Raw genomic sequence first — 21,576 nt, 5'->3', positions numbered from 1 at the left:
ACTGGGCATACATTCAGAGAAAATGAATTTAAAAAGACACATGCACCCCAGTGTTCATTGCAGCACTATTTACAATAGCCAGGACACGGAGACAACCTAAATGTCTGTCAGCAGAGGAATGGATAAAGATGATGTGTGCATACACACATGGAATGCTACTCAGCCATAAAAAGAACAAAACTGGGTCATTTGTAGAGATGTGGATGGACCTAGAGACTGTCATTTTTTCTTAAAATGGTATATCTGCCCTCAAGCCTAGCCACTCCTCTGGGTTTTTACTTATATATAAAGACCTCCATGTACATATAAAAATATCAACATCAAATAGAATTTATATGCTTTGCCCTATTACTCTCTCTTGTTTGTTTAATTCTCAGGCCCAGCCTCAGAATCTAAGAGGGTAGAGAAAAGGTCTTTCCTGCCATATGTTAGTTTATCTTTTTCTTGTTGACTTGCAGGCATTCTTTATATTTGCCTTAAATTTTTTTCTGTTACACAAGTTAATGAATATTTTAAAATTTCTCTTTTTAACTTTCATTATGACATCTGAGTTATAAGATATTTTAAATTCTAATATTGCCGGCGACGGAATGAAACACCAACACTGCAGAGTGGTTTAAATCTTTATATTTTAACACTTCCTTCTTACAGCTGCTTTATTTTATATCCCTTGCACAACAACCTACAGGGCAAGCTGCCAAGCACTATGATTCAGAGACTATACAGTGCGCAGGCTCAGGGCGAGATAACCTTTACCTTGGCTTATTTACTGCAGCTAAGACTTTGTTTTGGGGAACTTCCTTATCAACTTAGAATCCGTTTTGTCCCAAGGTCTGTTCCTTTTGAGGAATCAGAGAAACATCCTTGTGTGCAAGCAATGTTCTTTTCCCATGGGAACAAACAGGATTCTTAGCTGAACATCTCGTTTGCAAGAATGTTCTGCCCTGGTTGAGAGTCTCATTGCAAGCACTTCTCAACCTTCTTTAAACCTAGTTCCCTACACTGGGCAGAACATCTCGTTTGCAAGAATGTTCAGCCCTGGTTGAGAGTCTCGTTTGCAAGCACTTCTCAACCTTCTTTAAACCTTGTTCCCTACAAATATAGTTTTATCTTTTGTTTCTAGAGATCTTTCCTATTCTAATGGCTTAAACACAATTAATTTTCTTTCAATACACATATGATTCTGCTTTAGATGTTAAATCCACCTGGAATTTATGATGATGAATTTATCTTTATGATCAACATTTTTATGATGACATGGATTTTTTCCCACATCAATTGAAATATATATTTAATAGGCCATCTTTTATCTGTTTATTTGAAAGGCCATATTTATGAACTAGTAAGGCTTCTATCTGCTTTGACCCAGCTGCTTCATTTATTCTGGGGCTATTGGTAATTCTCCTTCGGTATTCCTCAGTAGCATGTTGGACACCTTCAGACGTGGAGGACTCATCTTTCAGTGTCATATCTTTTTCACCTTTTATACAGTTCATGAGGTCCTCATGGTAAGTATACTGGAGTGGTTTGCCATTCCCTGTTGTCAGAACTCTCTGCTATGACCCATCCGTCTCTGGTGGCCCTTCACGGCATGGCTCATAGCTTCATTGAGTTACACAAGCCCCTTCATCATGACAAAGCAGCTGGGAAAGATTGAAGGTAAAAGGAGACGAAGGCATCAGAGGATAAGATGGCTGGACGGCATCATGGATGCAACGAACATGAACTTGGGCAAACTTTTGGAGATAGTGAAGGACAGGGAGCCCTGGGGTGCTGCAGTCCATGGGTCAAAGAGTCAGACACGACTGGGTGACTGAACAACAACAAGGTTAAATAGGTATTATTCAGTTTCTAGGTTCTGATATTCTTGCCCAGGGATTTGACATCTTCTTTATTTCAAGTTTTAAATAAAGTTTTCTTTATTTTCAAGTTTTTTCTTCTTTATTTTCAAGCTTCATACAGAAAATAACCTTTCAAGACATTAAACTGAAATTTGCTAACATTTATTAAAAAAATACCAACCATAGATTGAAATAAAATGTTCACTTTAATAGATATCACCCAAATGTTCAGTTACAGTTATCTGAAAATTATAAGAGAACAATTTTGCATGTCACATTCATGTTACTATCCATATAAGAACAACTACACATAATCATTTTTTCAACTACATCAGGATAACACACAAGGTTTTGTTTGCTCTAGACTTCTCAGTTAAAAAGTAACACCAAACAAGGAAACTGAATTTCCAAGAATTTCAAAAAATTAAGTCATTAACAAAATAAATAATAAAAATTATTTCTAAATGTCTTATATTTTGACAATTTCGAATTATACTTACATACTATTATTTCTCCAAACCAAAAATTACAACAAGGGTCACTGTCAGGGTGAAAATACATATTTTTAAAGCTTTTTTAAAATACGCTATTAAGCTTTAACATGACTTGATTTATTCTTGGCACATGTGGCATTTTGAAAAGTAAAAATACACTTTGCCAATTTTACGTTATTGTGCAGGTATAAGAGAAAGAGCACAGTTTGGGAGGCAGAGAGACCTGTGTTCAGTTACCAGCTTTGTTCCCAAGTTGTGTTGTTAGGCTGGTCAATTACTTCTTGGCACTAGGGCCAGGATTAAATTAAATAATGCCTATTTTAAAATGCATAGCATGGGCACTAAATGAATGATACCTCCTTTCCCTAATTTACTCACATTGAAGCAAAAGCAAAATATCACAGCCGTATGTTCTGGTACAATTTGAAAAATCTAGAAAGAAATGGGAAATTTAAAAATAAAATCAGTGTATTTTGAAAAATTGCACTTTTAAGAAATAAGGAAAGCCTTCATCAGGTTTAAATGTTTCCCAATAAAACTTAGTGCCTACTATACCCTGATTTTTAAAAAAAGTCCTAAAATATGATAAAATGGTCAATGATTAAGGACTTTTGGTTTTCTTTTGTGCTATTGATATAAAAATAATGGCTATATTTAAGGCTCATCAAGTGATAGTTTGTAGTTGCCCTGAACCAAATCTGTAGTCTTGAAGTTGCACTATTAAAACAGACCTACTGCCTTGAATGACTATCACAGAGCAATTCCCATGATATTATTCATTTCAACAACCATGGCCTCCTTACTGATTTTAAGCATGGGATCATTTGGTGGCATGTGGCCATATAGCTTGTCTGTCTTAAAGATGACTCTTATACACATAATCACTTTTTCATGCTAAATGTTTCGTGCTTAGAAGATCTAAGGCTCCTGAAAACTAAATCGTCACAAGGGAATAGCCTACTCTGGACAGCAACACTTCCATCCCTATTCTTAGCACCGAAGATGCAGAAACAATCCTATCCTTATTTTCTATCCTCACCACCTAATAAACCATCTTTCCAAACCTGACTCAAAATCTCCTACTCCAGGAAACTTTCCCTAACCAAACTTCACACTCCTCCATTTATGTCCCTGACACTCATGTGTAATTTGTATAAACTTCAACCTGCATACACTTCTATTCATGTTTTGTCTTCTACTTCCGGCTAGGATACAGTCTCTGACTTTGTAAGCTTCCACAGTGTTTAGCACAATGAACGCATGTATGTATGTGACTGTGTGTATGTATGTGGGGTGTGTATGTGTATGTGTGTGCTGAATGAATAAAAGACTAAGAACCTGAGTGGGGTGTAGGGTAGGAAAAGTTTCATAATTTTTCAGAAATCAAAATTGCTGGATCTTCCTAACACTAAAATTTCTGATTTCCAAAGCTATATATGAGTTTGGTTTTGGATAAGTCAATAATAAAAAGGCAGTGAAAAAAATGTTTAAAAAAACCTTTATGAAATATTCCAAAGGTTTTTTAATAAATTACTAAAAGCACCAAACCAAAACATCTTACTAGATAGTGGGATAATCTTTCCTATAGTTTTATAAATGGAAATTTCTTTTCATTCAAGACAAAGAATACTGAACAGGAATAGGTGTTGTGAATCAGGATAAAAAAGGCAATTCATTCTAAGTCAGTATCTAACACACATTTTGCAATTAATCTGAAAAGCCTTCTGTGGTACATATGTATGCTTTGTTAAGAAAAAGAATGGTTTATTTTAGGATGTTGTCTGGTACTCTAAAATAAGATACATATACTGAAGCTGCTATTTAACAAGGAAAATTTTGTTTATAATAGCTGTTACTATTAAAATAGCATATAATTTAAAAATTATTCTTAATGTGTATATTTTCAAAGTTGCCTGACAGTGTCCTTTTGAAAAATCTGACAATTTGTAGTTAGATTACAGACATTTGAACTTTGTTTCTACAATTGAAAATATTATACTTACATAATAACAAACAACAATATATTGTAGCTTTTTTACTGAAGCACTCTGCAATTAATATTTAAAACTTTTCTATAAAATAAAATTCATTGTACTTTTTATAAGTAAAATTACACAACACATAATGTACACTATAATTACATTAAGAACAAATAAAATGAAGCATAAAAATTCTGTACCATAACAATGGGTTGTTTTAGCTGTCATTCTAAATGTTAGCTTATTTGTTATGTTTTGAGTTTTTATCTTAAACCCAAGAACCTTTATTTTGAAATAACATACTAAAAATATCAAGTCTGGAGTTTAAAACTCTCTTATGCTCTTTTTTTCTAGATCATCTAGGAAATAAGAGAAATGAGACACAGAGATAATTCTATTACTGCAAAATGCCTCCTTGCTTCCCCATATACCTCTATATCATTTCTAGGGCAAATGATACAGGACAATGGCAAATTACAACTTTGGCAAATTATAAGCTCATTTAAGTGGTTTCTTATTTGGAAAAAAGAAAAACTAAGAAGTTCCTTTTTTGGCTTATTCATTCTCAATCTTTTTTTCCTCTAATATATAACAGTACTATAAAAGCACTTCTTAAAATGCTCACTGTTTAAACACACAAAATGAACTGGAATAATTTATAGAATTAATCAAAGTTGATACTAGGGTGAGGTCCTAGAATTTGTTACACGTAGGGCTAAACTTGCAAGAGATCGCATGGCAAAAGTAGAGACTTTATGGCATATCCCAGCTTTTGAAATATAGTTAGAAGCCAATCGAAAAAGCCTTTCAGCACCAAAGGTATTGAAGTGCCCAGGAAGTACTTTCTCTACCAGACCTCTGTCCACTAATTCTATCAGACGTTCACAGGTTCCAACATAGTCACTTATCCTGCTGTATGGGAGCCAATCAATTAGTGATCCATCATACACGACGTCTCCACTGAAGAGAATCTTTCGGTCTTTGTCATGCAAGCAAATACTGCCCCTAGAATGACCAGGCATGTGCATAACAGTGAGCTGTCTGTCACCAAGGTTGATCACATCTCCTAAAAATGAAAACAGAATTTACAGATAAACGTGTTAGATATTTGACTTCAATCACTTAGAACAGCAGAACACAACAGTTTCAAAGATGTTGGGAAGATGATATTTATTTTACTTTTATTGTTAAAGTAGCCTAGTAATAAAAGATGATTTAAAATAAGTTGCCTACATTTCATTTCTGTTGTTTATTAGACCAGTGTTTGCCAAAGTAAACAGTGGAACACAATTTCTGCTGGTTGTTATAATACATAAAAGAAAAGATTCAGTGGTCAAATAATTTGGAAAACCCTTCCTTCAGTGAAAATTAAACAGCTTTCTTTTCTGCAAGTTATGCTAATGTACATTTAATATGCTAATGTACATTGTGGATATACACAAGTGAGATATGGCTGTATAGTTTCACAAATTTATTTGACCAAAAAATTCATTTTCAGAATATCCATTATATGAATATCCTGGTGACACAATTCAATAATGATACTCTAGTGAGGGTATGGTATTTTTGCCCTTTGTTTTTATCACTCTGTGGAAATTAAGGTCTGAGGAACCAGTACAAATGATGATGCTCTGGCTACTGTTATTGCTGTAATAAACTGTTCTTAGTCTCGGACCCAGGAACTTCAAGCCTTCCGTCAGAATCCACTAAATTGTCTCAGCCTAACTTACTAACCTACAAATAGGGTAAAATCTCAAACTCCTCCCAGTTATTTGACAGTGGGGACCAAACTGAGCTACATGAATACAAAATTGTTCTTTCACTGGATTTAAATCAGTACAAACTTATGTAAATCATAATAAATTAAAAGATTAATATTGCTATCTCTAGTGAAAACATATACATATACAGAAAAAAAGAAATATAGCTAAAATTAATAGTGAACTTAAAATGGCATAATAATCAGGAATCACTAAATAGAAAAGACAACAGAAAAAAAATAAAGGCATAAACAGGAAATGAGACATACAAAACAAATGACAGAATGGCAGACCTAAATAAAACTGTGTCAGTAACTATATTAAATATGAAAGGGATAAACATTCTAATCAAAGGCAAAGATTGTCAGACTAGATTTAAAAAGCAAGATATGTACTCAGTCTACAAGAGAGGAACTATAAAATCAAAGTGAAAAATAGGATGATAAGTCATACTTTATAAATATGAATGACAAGAACTAGAGTGGTTATATTGTCAGACAAAATGGATTTTTATATAAAGAATATTACTAGAGAAAAGAGGTACATTTTATGAGGACAAAATTAGGTCAATACCTAATGAAAATAAGTCTAAATGTATCTGTACCTTAAAAATTCATAAAATAAAAACAGAATTAAAATAAGAATAAACAGTTGAACAATTATGCTTAGATATTTGAATAGTTTGAATAATTCATAATATAAGCAGATAGAAAATCAGTACGGATACAGAAGACTTGAACAACACCAGCCAACTTGATCTAGCTGACATATATAAAATAATTCATGCCAAAAGAGCAAAGTACACATTCCTTCCAATGCACATGAAAGAGATGTTTTATTATATCTGCACACTGAAAACTGCAGTAACACTTTAAAGAGAAATTAAACAGAATGTGAGCAAAAGGAGAAATATGCCATATCCATTGACTGAAGACTTGAAACTGTTAAGATAGTAATTAAATTCAGTTTTTCCTATACTGCACTCTCTAATATGTACTTTCTGAGATAATACAAATGTTCTGTATCAACACTAGGCAATATGGTAGCCACTAGCTATATGTGGTTAATGGCACGAGAAATAAAGCTAACGTAACTAAGAAGCTAAAATTTTCATTTTAATCAATCTTAACTAATTTAAATTTGCATTAGATAGCTACATGGATTAGATGGCCATATTCAGAGAAGAACTATACAAAGAAGATCTTCATGACCCAGATAACCATGATAGTGTGATCACTCACCTAGAGCCAGACATCCTGGAATGCAAAGTCAAGTGGACCAGAGGTAGCATCACTACGAACAAAGCTAATGGAGGTGATGGAATTCTAGCTGAGCAACTTTAAATTCTGAAAGATGATGCTGTGAAAGTGCTGCACTCAAAATGCCAGCAAATTTGGGAAACTCAGCAGTGGGCACAGGACTGGAAAAGATCAGTTTTCATTCCAATCCCAAAGAAAGGCAATGCCAAAGAATGCTCAAACTACTGCACGATTGCACTCATCTCACACGCTAGCATAATAATGCTCAAAATTCTCCAAGCCAGGCTTCAGCAATATGTGAATCAAGAACTTCCAGATGTTCAAGCTGGATTTAGAAAAGGCAGAGGAACCAGAGATAAAATTGCCAACACTCGTTGGATCATTGAAAAAGCAAGAGAGTTCCAGAAAAACATCTACTCTTGTTTTACTGACTATGCCAAAGCCTTTGACTGTGTGGATCACAACAAACTGTGGAAAATTCTGAAAGAGATGGGTATAACGGACCACCTTACCTGCCTCCTGGGAATGCTGTATGCAGGTCAAGAAGCAACAGAACCAGACATGGAACAATAGACTGGTTCCAAGTTGGGAAAGGAGTACGTCATGGCTGTATATTGTCACCCTGCTTATTTAACTTATATGCAGAGCACATCATGCAGAATGCTTGGTTGAATGAAGCACAAGCTGGAATCAAGATTTCAGAGAGAAATATCAATAACCTAGATGCTCAGATGACACCACCCTTTTGGCAGAAAATGAAGAGGAACTAAAAAGCCTCTTGATGAAAGTGAAAGAGGAGAGTGAAAAAGTTGGCTTAAAGCTCAACATTCAGAAAACTAAGATCTGGTCCCATCACTTCATGGCAAACAGATGGGGAACAATGGAAATAGTAGCTTACTTTATTTGGGGCGGGGCTCCAAAATCACTGCAGATGGTCACTGCAGCCATGAAACTAAAAGATGCTTGCTCCTTGGAAGAAAAGCTATGACCAACCTAGACAGCACATTAAAAAGTAGAGACATTACTTTGCCAACAAAGGTCTGTCTAGTTAAAGCTATGGTTTTTCCAGTAGTCATGTATGGACATGAGAGTTGGACTAAAGAAAGCTGAGTGCCAAAGAATTGATGCGTTTGAACATGGTGTTGGAGAAGATTCTTGAGAGTTTCTTGGACTGCAAGAAGACCCAACCAGTCCATCCTAAAGGAGATCAGTCCTGGGTGTTCATTGGAAGGACTGATGTGAAGCTGAAACTCCAATACTTTGGTCACCTGGTGCCAAGAATGGACTCATTGGAAAAGACCCTGATGCTGAAAAAGACTGAAGGGGGGTGAAGGGGATGACAGAGGATAAGATAGTTGGATGGCATCACTGACTCAATGAACATGAGTTTAAGTAAGCTCCAGGAGTTGGTGATGGACAGGGAAGCCTGGGATGCTGCAGTCCATGGGGTTGCAAAGAGTTGGACCTGACTGAGCAACTGAATTGAACTGAGCTACATGTGGCTAGTGACTACTGTAATGGTTAGTGTAGATCTATAGATTCAAGAATCTCAATCCAAACCTTGACATGTTTTTTTATAGAAAAAAAAATCTGGCTCTAAAATTTATATGAAATGCAAATGACCTGGAATAGCCAAAGCTGGAAGACTTAAACAATCTAATTTCAAGAATTAGAATGAAGTTTAAATAATCAGGAGAGTGTTGTGCTGGCTATACGACAGACGTAATTGATGAAAAAGACTAGAGTCCAGAGGAAAACATTCACATATATGGTCAGCGGACTTTTGACAAAAGTATCAACAAAGATAATCCACTGGGTAAAAGGACAGTCTCTTCAACTAACTGGCCTGGACTACTTTGGAAATCTATATGCAAATATACAATAAAGTACCTCATAACCTTTCACAATCTTTGCATGAAATGTTCCCTTGGTATCTCTAATTTTCTTGATGAGATCACTAGTCTTTCCCATTGTATTATTTTCCTCTGTTCTGTTCATTGAACACTGAAGAAGGCTTTCTTATCTCTCCTTGCTATTCTTTGGAACTCTGCATTCAAATGGATCTATTTTCTTTTTCTCCTTTGCCTTTCGCTTTGCTTCTTTTCTCAGCTATTTGTAAGGCCTTCTCAGATGACCATTTTGCCTTTATGCATTTATTTTTCTTGGGGATGGTCTTGATCATCTTGTGGTGTTGGAGAAGTCTCTTGAGAGCCCCTTGGACTGCAAGGAGATCCAACCAGTCAACCTAAATAAAATCAGTTCTGAATATTCATTGGAAGGACAGATGTTGAAATTGAAACTCCAATACTTTGGCCACCTGATGCAAAGAACTGACTCATTTCAAAAGACCCTGATGGTAGGAAAGATTGAAGGTGGGAGGAGAAGGGGATGACAGAGAATGAGATGGTTGAATGGCATCACCGACTCAATGGACGTGAGTTTCAGTAAGCTCTAGGAGTGGGTGATGGACAGGGAAGCCTGGCATGCTGCAGTCCATGGTGTCGCAGAGTCGGACATGCCTGAGCAACTGAACTGAACCTTTCACAACAGTAACAAAAATTAACTCAAAATGGATCATAATCCTAAATGTGAGAGCTTCCAAAAAAAAAAAAAGAAGAAAATCTTTGTGAGTTTGGGCTTGTTATAGAGATCTTAGAATAACCCAAAAAGCATAAAGCATAAGGAAAAATGATTAGTTGGACTTCATCCAAGTTAAAAACTTTCCTGCCCAAAAAGATACCATTAAGGACTTCCCTGGTTGTGCAATGGATAAGAATCTGCCTGCCAAGGCAGGGAAGAGAAGTGTTAGTAGCTCAGTCTTGTCCAGCTCTTTGTGAGTCCATGGACTGCAGCCTGCCAGCCTCCTCTGTCCATGGGATTCTCCAGGCAAGAATACTGGAGTAGCTAGACTTTCCCTTCTACAACCAGGGGATTGAACCTGGGTCTCCTGTATTGCAGGCAGATTGTCGACCATCTGAGTAATACAATTCCTGGTCTGGGAAGATGTCACAGTTTGCACAGCAACTAAGCCCGTGCACCAAAACTACTTCAGGGCCCACTAGCTGCAACTACTGAGCCTGTGTGCCAAAACTGTGGAAGTCTGGAGCCACAGACTGCAACTACTGAAGCCTGCGCATCGACACAGGCTTGTGCTCCACAACAAGTCAGCACAATGAGAAGCCTGTGCACCACAACAGAGAGTAGCCCTTGCTCATTGCAAGTAAAGAAAGCTCGTGCACAACAATGAAGGCCTAGTGCAACCAAAAAAATAAAGACAAAAAAATTTGCTTACTTAAAAAAAAAGAGGATACAGGACATACACTGGGAGTAAACACTTGCAAAATGTATATCTGATAGAGGGCTTGAATTAAGAATATATAAAGAACTCTTACAGCTCAATTAGGATAAAACAAAATTTCAATTTTTAAAAAAGAGAAAAGATTTTGATAAGATCTTACGACAAAGAAGATATCTGAATAGCAAGTAAGTGCCTGAAAAGATGCTCAACATAATCAGTCATTGACGTGAAAGTGAAAGTGAAGTTGCTCAGTTGTGTCTGACTCTTTGCGACCCCGTGGACTGTAGCCTACCAGGCTTCTCCATCCATGGGATTTTCCAAGCAAGAATCCTGGAGTGGGTTACCATTTCCTTCTCCAGGGGATCTCCCTGACCCAGGAATCAAACCCAGGTCTCCCGCATTGGAGGCAGACACTTTAACCTCTGAGCCACCAGGGAAGCCCAAATGCAAATTAAAACCTCAATGAAATACCACTACATACTCACTAGAATGCCTAAAATCAAAAGGACTGACAAAATCAAGTGCTGACAGTGATGTGGAGAAACTGCAACTTATACACTGCACTTGGGAATGTAAAATAGCATAGCACTTTGGAAAACAGTTTGGCACCTTCTTAAACATTTAACATACATTTACGACATGTGTGTGTGCGGTATGCCACATTCACCACACAACCCAGAAATTCATTTCTAGCTACCTACCTAGGAAATAAAAGCATGCATCAACATAAAAGCTTACATGTAAACTTTCATGCTGCATTATTTGTAACAATTCCAAACTAGAAAGTTCAAATTTCCTTCAACAGGTGAATATCTAAAATGTGTTGTATTGATAAATGAGTAGTTTCTCAGCAACAGAAAGGAATTATTCGTAGATAAAACAACATGGATGAATCTCCAAAAACAGCATGCCAAATGAAAGAAGACACAAAAGATTGCATGTGATTATGTTTTATATTAAGTATTCAGAAAAAGAAAACTATAATGACACAAACAGGTCAGTGGGGCCTGGGTGGGAACAGAGGTTGCTTTGGTCTTGTCTCGAATCCCAGTAATTATTAATACAGTAAGATGGAATTAGGTACTCTCAAATTTCCCCACATTCCAGTCATAAGGGGCCAGAGTCCTTCACAGGATAATTGTTTCAGATTTAAGGTGCTTCTGGGGATCAAAGACCACTGCCATTTCCTGTATGATTGGTGAATAAGGCAAAGGATATTATAGCTAAGATGATTTAATAATAGAACTGTTGCAGACAGACTGTTTAATAAATGTACAGAAAGAAGAAGAATGAGGGAAGTTTGATGCTAAAAATGAAGATGTAGAGAATTATCAATGGAGGGATAGAGTTTTATGGATTTTTGATATTCAAAGCCAGGTGATATTCAAAATACTTAGCAGTAGATAAGACATAAGCACTCACCTATCAAAATGGACGCCAACTGTAAACAATTGATAAGGCCACAGTGATGGAATATTATATTAGGTCTGCCATTACCATATGGCTTTATAAATACCTCCCCTGTGCGTATAATGCTAACACATATAATTTCATCAAGACCTCTCTTACAGGAACCAAAATTGTCTATGAAATGTATAAATATCATATATAAATTTATGTAAATATATATATATATCACATACTATCCTTCCAAGCCTTCACCCTAACCCAGTTGTCACCACATTCCAACCACACTACACTTTTCTTGGCTTCTCAAATATCCTTTCCTATCTTGGCATTCCCCATTTTAAATTTTCATTTCACTTTTAATTAAAGAACTAAATTACATATTTCAAATAAAACATTTCAGGAGGGCTTAAAATGCAAGAAAACATTCTTTGCCCCACTCTGGCTCTATCTCTAATCCTGCTCCCAATAGGCAACCACTGTTAACAATTTTAGCAACTTCTTCTGCCGGTTGCCTCTACTAGATATGTTGTTGTTGGTTGTTCAATCTCTCAGTCATATCCAGCTCTGCGACTCCATGGACTGCAGCACGCCAGGCTTCTCCGTCCTTCTCTTTCTCCCAGAGTTTGTCAAATCCATGTCCATTGAGTCAGTGATGCATCCAACCATCTTGTCCTCTGTCATCCGCTTCTCCTCCTGCCTTCAATCTTTCCCAGCATCAGGGTCTTTTCCCATGAATCAGCTCTTCGCATCAGCTGGTCAAAGTATTGGAGCCCAAGTATTATTTACAGATGACTACCAGGTATAAGCATCTGTAAATAATGTTTATATCTCATACTCTACTGATTTCATTCATGTATTATCATTTCTTGGTTTTTTAGATGTTATCCACTGACTTCCACTATGACACATAAGGATTTTTAGTAGCTCTTTTTACTGCTCTACCACCATGATGACACATGTATACATTTCTCATCCTCCCACCCCTCAAAAGAATGATGATTCAACTGCTTAGATCTGAAATCCTCTCTGCTTGAGGTTCTATCATTGTCAGTGTCATCCTTTGCCATCATCCTGAGGCTTCAACTTTGTCTTGAATTAGATCTTCTATTTCCTATATTCCATGTCTTCCTCTTGGTTTATTCCCTTATTTTGAAGGGAGCAAATAGGATAAAGATATATCTTAAAAAGTTAAGTTTCTCAGTCATGTCTGACTCTTTGCAACCCTATGGACTGTAGCCCCCCAGGCTCCTGCATCCATGGGATTTTTCCAGGCAATAATACTGGAGTGGTTGCCATTTCCTTCTCCAGGGAATCTTCCCAACTCAGGGACTGAACTTGGGTCTCCCGCACTGCAGGCAGACTCTTTACTCTCTGAGCCACCAGGAACTATAAGACGTATCTTAGTAGCTTCCTAACAGCATGTGGGAAATAATTTGACTGATACTGGAATGGATGTCAGAATTCTAAGCTGGAAATTGGTTTTATTCAAATAAGTCACAGCTCTTCTTTTCTAGCTCTAAAGCCATTATGATTGGTATAGATGACCTTTTTTGTTTAAATTTGGAAGTCTGTAGATTCTTTTTGGTCCCAGCATTCTGAAATTTTATAATAATGTGCCATGGGTTGAATATGTTTTCATCTATGGCCTCTTTCAATCTGAAAATGTATATCCCTTAATCATGGGATATTTTCTCTATTATTCTTTTTCTCTACTTTCTCTATTTGCTCTATCTGTGCTCTTATTATTCTAATGTCAGATTTTTCACACTGGTTCTTTACTAGTTTTCTCCTAGTTTTTCATTTTGCCTATCTGCTCCTTTTCTAAGTTTTCAACTTCATCTTCCAGACCTTGCACTAAATAATTTCCGACGTTTTAAATACCAAGGGTTCTTTTAGGAGTGTGAATATGGTTCTGCCTGTTGCTTATTTTTAGGGCATCCTATTGTCTCTCAGATATCTTGAATGCAATAGTTTCTGTTATCCCCTGATGATATTAATGATTGTCCTCTTCTCAAGTCGCTTTATATTCTTTTACTATTTTATTTCATGTGAGAGGATTTTCTCAGATTCTTTTTCATAATGCTTGTTTACCTGTTTAAGAGTTGGAGGATAGTGAAAAATCTGTTTGAAGCACATGCATGACACCTGGTGATGCAGACTTCATTGTAGAAAGTTCAAGCCAAGAATTACCTAGGAGTCAGCATCTTAATCTTTACCCCAGGGCTGGGCAGATTTCCAGATACGATTCTTCCAAGTTCCTACCTGGAGATATGGGGGCTAAAGGCCTGGCTCTCGTTCTTCTGGGAAACTAGTAAAGAACATATATGCGGCTGCTGCTAAGTCGCTTCAGTGGTGTCCGACTCTGTGCGACCCCACAGACTGCAGCCCACCAGGCTTCCCCATCCCTGGGATTCTCCAGGCAACACTGGAGTGGGTTGCCATTTCCTTCTCCAATGCATGAAAGTGAAAAGTGAAAGTGAAGTCGCTCAGTCATGTCCAACTCCTAGCCACCCCATGGACTCCAGCCCACCAGGCTGCTCCGTCCATGGGATTTTCCAGGCAAGAGTATTAGAGTGGGGTGCCATTACCTTCTCCAAGGATATATTATCTATCTATTATTTTTCTGTATTTTTATATACATTCACATACACTTATCCCTCCTCTTTTCCATCTGAAGCCTTGAGCTCATTAGTACTCGGCATCCCTCAATCAAGAAACCTTTTTGCTTCATTCTCCCCAGAGAATCAACTAACTCTGGGGAGAGGTGCATTCACTTAGGGAGAAGAATTCCAGAGTTCTAACAGCTTCTTAAGTGGCTTTCCATCAATTCTACTTATTTTAGTTTTCTTCCTTTTGCCCCTGCTAAGGTACTGGCTACTGCTAATTCTTGAGCCTATTAATCTCCTGCAGAACAAAGTGGACGGGCTTCAATTTTCTATTGCTGGCCTAGGATAAAACTGCTAGCTCAGTCACCACAGGATCGGCAAGATTCCCTGGAGAAGGAAATGGCAACCCGCTCCAGTATTCCTGCCTGGGAAATCCCACGGACAGAGGAGCCTGGCGGGCTACAGTCCATGGGGTCGCAGAGTTGGACACGACTTTGCAACTAAACAACAACAATGCAAAACAGAACCTCAGTCAATGTGGATTTATACATAAAACAGACAAACCATGGTCCATTGGCTGCAATCTTAGTGAGATTTTGAGAGGGAGTCAAATTAAATGTGTTCGTTCAACCTGCTGCCTCTCTGGAATCTTCATTTTTAATCTCCCCAAACGATCTAAGCCTACCTAAAACAACTGTTGTACTCTCTTGATGACTCTGGGAAAATCATTTAAACATGTATAACAGGAGTCAAAATGCCTGCCTCTTGTGAAAAACAGACAGAATGATGTGTGCCCATTCAAGAAGAACGTGCTGTATCTATCTAGGGTTTATTGCTGTCTTCTTATAGGAAGATATGGTTTCACTATCAGTAGGATGAGTAGCTTTTTTCATCAAAAATGATGCAGTGGGTGATGACCTCACCTTGTTCTCCTCATCCCTCATATGCACGTCAGCTTTTGGGTTAGTGACACAGTGCACAGACTCATGCTTCTCCATGACAGGTGGTCACCAATACACTAAGTGAAACGTAGTGAGCTAGTGAATCCAGCCTCCTTATTTTCTAACTGGAACAATGACGACTATGCTGTTAGGTATGTGCTGTTCACGTGTGTGTGTAACTGTATATGAATTTTTTGTGTATGATTTTTTTACATAAATATTTTGTATCTCCTTCCAGGCATCTGGATTATGATAATATTAAGTTAGCAGGCCACACCATTCAGAAGAGACAGGAAATTAATATTCCTGAGAAAAGAGGATATTGGTTTCTACTTGAGAGGGTGAGACATCCAGCTCCTAATGAAAAACAACTTTTAATTTAACACAGTAGTATCACCTTCCAAGTGTTTAGTAAATATTAAGCTTTCTTTTCACACTTTCAAAGGCTTAAAGCACCACACAGGTGGGTTGCATGTCCCCTGCAACTCCCAAAGCCTATAATTCTGCATTGACTGGGATTTAAAAAATCTGATTTCTAGTCCAGGCTCTTTCCCTAACAGGCTATGTGATTTCAGGCATAATATTCAACCCTGTGTGGACTCTTCATCTATAAAACAATATTTCTTATCATTCTTTCATCGTTGATTTCCTGACACAGGAGCCAAAGTAAATAAAAGTCATCTATTTCTTTAAACAACTTAAACATAAATACTGATGCAAAATTTTTCTTTTTGGGGGGAGGGGTCTGAGTTAATTTAGTCTGTATACCCATAAATTGCATGGAAATCCTACTTCTGAAAGTATTAATTTCAAAGAAATATAGTAATTAAAAGCACATTTAATGTAAATTTAGTTTTCTTTCACCTCAAAGTGTCAGGTGATGTAAGGCTCCCATCTAAACCACTTTTAATCTTCAGATTTAAAATTTTAATGAATAGACTTTTTAAAGTGGTGTGTAAGGTACAGAATCTTGTTTTTTTTATATATCAACTGATCAAGATCTCATCTGTAAGATAAACTCATTTTCGTAAAGTACTTCATTATTTATCATACTGGTTGGTCATAAAGTGAGCCTTACTGTACTGTAGCAACTGGACTTTTTTTTTTTTTGCCTCAGAACAGTTCAATAAATTAAACTGGCAAATAAAATAGTTTCAAGATAGGAAAGGGGGTTTCATATCCTATTCAGAATTACCATAAAAATTTATTTTGGGGGTAGGATTAACGTGTGATCTACACGCTTTGATCTACTGTGCCTGGGTTGGAATCCTAGCTTTTGTCTCTATCTTGCTTTGTGGCCCCTAGGCAAGCCATTTAATTGAAGCCATTTAAGTAGCCTCACTTCAAACATGTTGGAGGATAAAATGGTATCAACAGCAGCATTCTAAAAAGAACAAAGAAATTAATACACAAATATCACTGCTGTGACCAACTGGCTCAATCATTTGGTTCAATCATTTCAGTGCCTGTGTGGGGTTGGAAGGGTTGGAACCCTACACTATTTTATTCCATTAATTTCTTTCTGAATCCCATTCTGTTTTTTGCAGAGCCAAAGAGGCCCAAGGTTATCTATGCATTAGTCCACATACTTCACCATTATGGGAACAGCCTCCTTATTAATCTATCTCAGGCCTGGCTTTCAGCCAGAACAGAGAGCTGTCATAACGTTAAGACTCAGGCACATTCTACTTCGTATGTTCACGATCAAGCTTTTTCTCTTGTGAGACAGCATCAGGGGCAGAAACCTATCTGGTAGCTAAAGAGGCGTGAGCAGATTAGAATCACTGCTCTGCAATGGCCTTCTAAGCCTACAGGTGGGCACTGTCCGTACTGAGCCGATGGAGTGAGCAGTTCTCAAAAAGCACAAAGCCAACGACACGCATTCTCTTCACGAAGCATCATTCCTCAGAAGTCTTTTCGCTAGAAAAGTGCCTGCAAATGACGGACATGTCTGCGGGGGAAAGAATGGACATCCTAGTGACCAGTCTCTGGTGGTGTTACTGCACACCAGACCTTCCAGAGGAAACTGACTAGGGGGTGGGGCTGGCTTTCAGTCGAGTGCGCGGCCTCGGTACCCGGCGTCAGAGCTGGCTGGTCTCCTGTAGGAAAGGTTGCGATGGCCTTCCAGCGACTCGATGGTGGAGTGAGTGGGCTTTTTGGCCCCCGGGGAGAGGGGGAAGGAGAAACTGAAGCAAGTGTTTCTGCGATGTGACAAACCAAACCAACCCCCCACCTCACCCCCTCAACCTCACAGACAAGCAGGTCTGCATCAAGCATCCCTCGGAACCATCTCTCCCCCAATCCCTTCCCTTAAATGCGACAGCAAGCGCCCGAGAAGGGGGGTGGGGGTGGGGGTGCGCATTACCGTCCTGCAGGACGAGGGTGGGCTGCACCGCCTGCACTCGGAACTGCCTGGCCCTCCAGCCCGGGCTCGGCGCCCGCACCACCTCACTGTCGGACAGCCAGGTCACGGTCTCGAAGTTGTCCCCGCGGGCCAGCGCCTCGGCCTCGGCGTGGTGCACCGCCACCCGGTCGAACTGGTAGAGGCCGCCCGAGTGGTCGAAGTGCACGTGGGTAGCCACGGCCAGCAGCGGCCGGCACGCCGCCTCTTCTCTGGCCGCGCGGTCCCGCAGGAGGCCGGAGGAGTACAGGTACTCGGGGAGGCTGCGCAGCCCCAGGCCGGTGTCGATCACCACGTCCTGCTCGGAGCCCCGCACCAGCCAGATGTTGGCGCGGTTGCCCGACTCGTAGAAGCGTTCCTGAATCCAGAAGATGCCGTCGCCCAGGGACTTGTGGGCGTACCACTCGAGCGCCGACATGCTGCGCGGGGTATGGAGACCCAAGCCAAGAGGGGGTTTGTGGGCGCGCGTGTATGTATGTGTGCCTTCTCGCGGGCGGTCCGGACTCGGGCGCTGCGGCGGTGTAGAGCCGTCTGCCCGCAGCCGGGGACGAGGCGCAGAGCCGGGAGGGGGCGGCGGGGGATGCGGCTGCGGTGAGTGTGTGTGTGGAGACCTAGACGAGGAGGAAGGACTCGGGGAGAGGCGCTGCTTGGCGCGTCCGCCCGCACCCTCACGCCGGGTCCGCGGAGAGCAGACGCCGCTGTCCCCGCGCCGGGGCGCCGGAACAATCGCAGCCGTGACTGGCCGCAGCACCAGGAACGTTAACGCACGGGCCAATGCAGTAGTCGGGAGATCCAGAAAGTGACACGCTTCCTAACCTCAGGGGGGTCGGACCGCAGAGCCCTTAGAGCGGGGCGAGGGGGTGGGAGCGCGAGGAAGCCGGGCCGCCCACCCGCCGCGCGCCGCTACGCGCATTTCCAGCCAGCGCGGAAGGAGTCGGGCGAAGGCTGGGGGTGGGGGCAGGGAGGCGGGGCTGGCCAACTACGGCGCCTGCCGAGGGCTAAAAAAGCTCTGGGCCCGGAGGGCGGGGCCTCGCTAGGGAGTGGGCGGGGATAACCGGTTGGGATCTGAACGCCGCTGGAAGGCCGCGTGGAGGGAGGAGCGCGCCTTCTCCAGAGGTGGAACCGGCCGGCCCTGGAGCGCCGGAACCTTCGGTCTGCACCCCTTGGTTGCCGGCCGGCACTTCAGCTGCACGCTTTCCCCGAGCCTCGAGATTTAGAGAGCAGGTAACTGAGGAGGCGAGCGAGGGCTTGGGAGGAGTTGGGGGTGTGTGGGGGGGGGTAGTTAAAGGGGCACGTGGAGAAGGTGGAAGGAAGCGCCTCTGGGTTGAGGGGCGTTGGAAGATTAAGCTTTTGGTTCCCCTTCTCCTAATCCCTTCACACTCTTAAAAAATCGTAGTTTCCACAGTTTACCTAGCCTACACTTCTTAGGACTGTTTGCGGTGAGTTAGGAGGGAATTGATGCTCTTACTGATGGTCAGTTTAATGCCGATGGTGTGATGGACTTAAACGCGAGTCATTGCCGCAGACTTGCAGCTAAGGGCAGGATATTCAGTATGTTTTCTTAACTGTTAGCACTTTATCTTGTATCCCAGGGAGGGATGTTGTTGATAAGGTTTTCTTCTCTTCTAAAAGAATTATATATTCGTTCCCCTGCCTTCCCTTGTTTTTGGTGAGTTTGTCCGCTCTTGGAAGAGAGCAAAGAAAGTTGGTAAAGTAAAGAGAGGTGGAAGCAGCCGCACATTGAGAAGACAGGGAAAGCAGATAATGACATGGGTGTGGCCCCACCGGCCGCAGAGATCACCCCCACTAATAACACCAGCTTCCTCCTGTCCCCATCCTGCATCTTCTCGCTGTTGAAACCCCCAATTAGGCTTCAAAAATTCTCTTGAGAACTTGACTAACCTCCCTGCTCAGCCAGGAAAAATTATGAAGACTCATGAGACAGCATTATGAAAGATAATTATGAAAACACTTACTGTGGCAGCAACTAATAAGCCTTCATAGAGGGAGAGGTGTATTCTCCTCCCCTACAGTTAAGTCTTGGATGAGGATGTAGCCTTTCTGAATATTTGCCTAACCTAGTTAGAATTTATCCAGACATTCAGTTCTGCAAGCTAAGTGATGTGTAAAAGTACAGAATTTTTTTTTTTAAGATCACAATCTGGGTTCTCAAGGAACTTGAAGGAAGATAATATTTGCACACAAATATTGGCAATATAAAGCAAATGAGCTAAGTCCCCAGAGAAAGTGAAAACTAGATTCTATGAGAATATGCATGGAAGGAACTGTTTCGGAGTAGCAATTTGAGCTGGCCTTAAAAGACCACTGTTAGCATGATCTCAGCAGGGACATACAGACCTCTCTGTCATTTTATTTTTCCTCTAGTCAAAGGGAGGTGAATTGCAGTGATACCCTTACCAGGCTGTGAGCTCAGCAATAATTCTCCCAATTTTTATTGGACTTTTGCCAGGCTCTGGTTAGTAATAGGACAGGAAAAGGTGAATGAGTCTTCAAAGAGGCCTTCACACTTACAGATCTTTCTTGTACACTTTCTTCTATATATCCTTTCCTAGTTCTCAGCATGACTTTTTCCTTCACTGTGTCAGGTTTGTGTTCAAATATTACAAGATACAGGAGAACTTCTTTATCTAGTCTTTCTATAATAGCACCCATGTTTCTTGCTGTTTTTTTTTTCATAGCACTGATCACTACCTGACACTTTCTATAAAGTACATTTTTTTTTCCATTTCCCATAATAGACTGTGAGCACTATGAAAGCAGGGATTTTGTTTTGTTCACTATTATGTTCCAATTGTGTAGAAGATGGTCTGACACAGACGGTATTTAATAAATACTTGAAGAGTGGATAATTGAAGAAATTACTGAGGGGATAGACAAGAACTGACAATTACAACATGATTTTTTAAAGGGCAATAAAAGCAGTGTGTGTGCTATGTCCCTTCAGCCATGACAAACTCTGTGACCCTATGGACCATAGATCCTATGGACACAGGCTCCTCTGTCCATGGGATTCTCCAGACAAGCATACTGGACTGGGTTGCCATGCCCTCCTCTAGGGGATTTTCCCAGCCCAGGGATCGAACCCGCATCTCTCATGTCTCCCTCACTGGCAGGCAGGTTCTTTGCCACTAGCGCCGCCTGGGAAGCCCCCAAAGCAGTGTAACACTTGGGAAACAGGAAAGAGATAGGTCTGCCTCCACTTAGGGTGAAAGAAATGGTAGAAGAGAAGTAGTATTTGCATATAATTTTCAGTGATGGTGAGCCTTGTTCAGGTGGACTTGGCACTCCAGGCAGAAGGGACGCAACATGTGACAGCGGGAATAGCAGATTTGGGAGTGGTTAGAGTTGGGGTGAGAGGGTGGTGCAGGAAGCAAGAGGTGGAAAATTAGATGCCAAAGCTCTGTTAGTTAAGAAGAGTGATACATTAAGGTTTGTGTTCAAGAGAGATGACTGGAGAATGGATTGAAAGGATGAGTCTAGCCATTAGAGGGGCTTCCCAGGTGGAGAAGTGGTAAAAAATCTGCCTGCCAATGCAGAGAGACATGGCTTTAATCCCTGGGCCAGGA

At 40.3% G+C, this 21,576-nt stretch overlaps 2 protein-coding genes across 5 annotated transcripts in view; one reads left to right on the top strand and one right to left on the bottom strand.

The window, feature by feature from the left end:
• MBLAC2 (metallo-beta-lactamase domain containing 2) lies at window positions 2,029-18,945 on the bottom strand. Its single transcript, XM_018050047.1, has 2 exons — window positions 17,954-18,945; window positions 2,029-5,380 (listed from the first exon to the last, which is right to left on the bottom strand). Exons 1-2 carry the CDS (start codon window positions 18,405-18,407, stop codon window positions 4,995-4,997), a joined length of 840 nt encoding a protein of 279 aa, XP_017905536.1. The 5' UTR covers window positions 18,408-18,945; the 3' UTR covers window positions 2,029-4,994.
• POLR3G (RNA polymerase III subunit G) overlaps window positions 19,059-21,576 on the top strand; it is a 51,541-nt gene continuing 49,023 nt past the window's right edge. For all 4 annotated transcript variants that reach the window (XM_005683428.3, XM_005683431.3, XM_005683430.3 and 1 more), the window contains exon 1: window positions 19,059-19,213. The gene's annotated coding sequence lies outside the window, so the exon portion shown is untranslated. The remainder of the gene's footprint in view (window positions 19,214-21,576) is intronic.

Source organism: Capra hircus, chromosome 7 (assembly GCF_001704415.2).
Source record: "Capra hircus breed San Clemente chromosome 7, ASM170441v1, whole genome shotgun sequence".
Lineage (NCBI taxonomy): Eukaryota > Metazoa > Chordata > Mammalia > Artiodactyla > Bovidae > Capra > Capra hircus.
The sequence above is the reverse complement of the archived record's forward strand: the minus strand, read 5'-3'. Positions and strand labels throughout refer to the sequence as shown.

Bases quoted from the DNA above. Each gene is read 5' to 3' on its own strand.
- MBLAC2 (XM_018050047.1), bottom strand. From the start codon at position 18,407: ATGTCGGCGCTCGAGTGGTACGCCCACAAGTCCCTGGGCGACGGCATC. The intron at 5,381-17,953 runs GTAATGCGCACC...TTTCATTTTTAG, and splicing joins CACCCTCGTCCTGCAGGACG to GAGATGTGATCAACCTTGGT.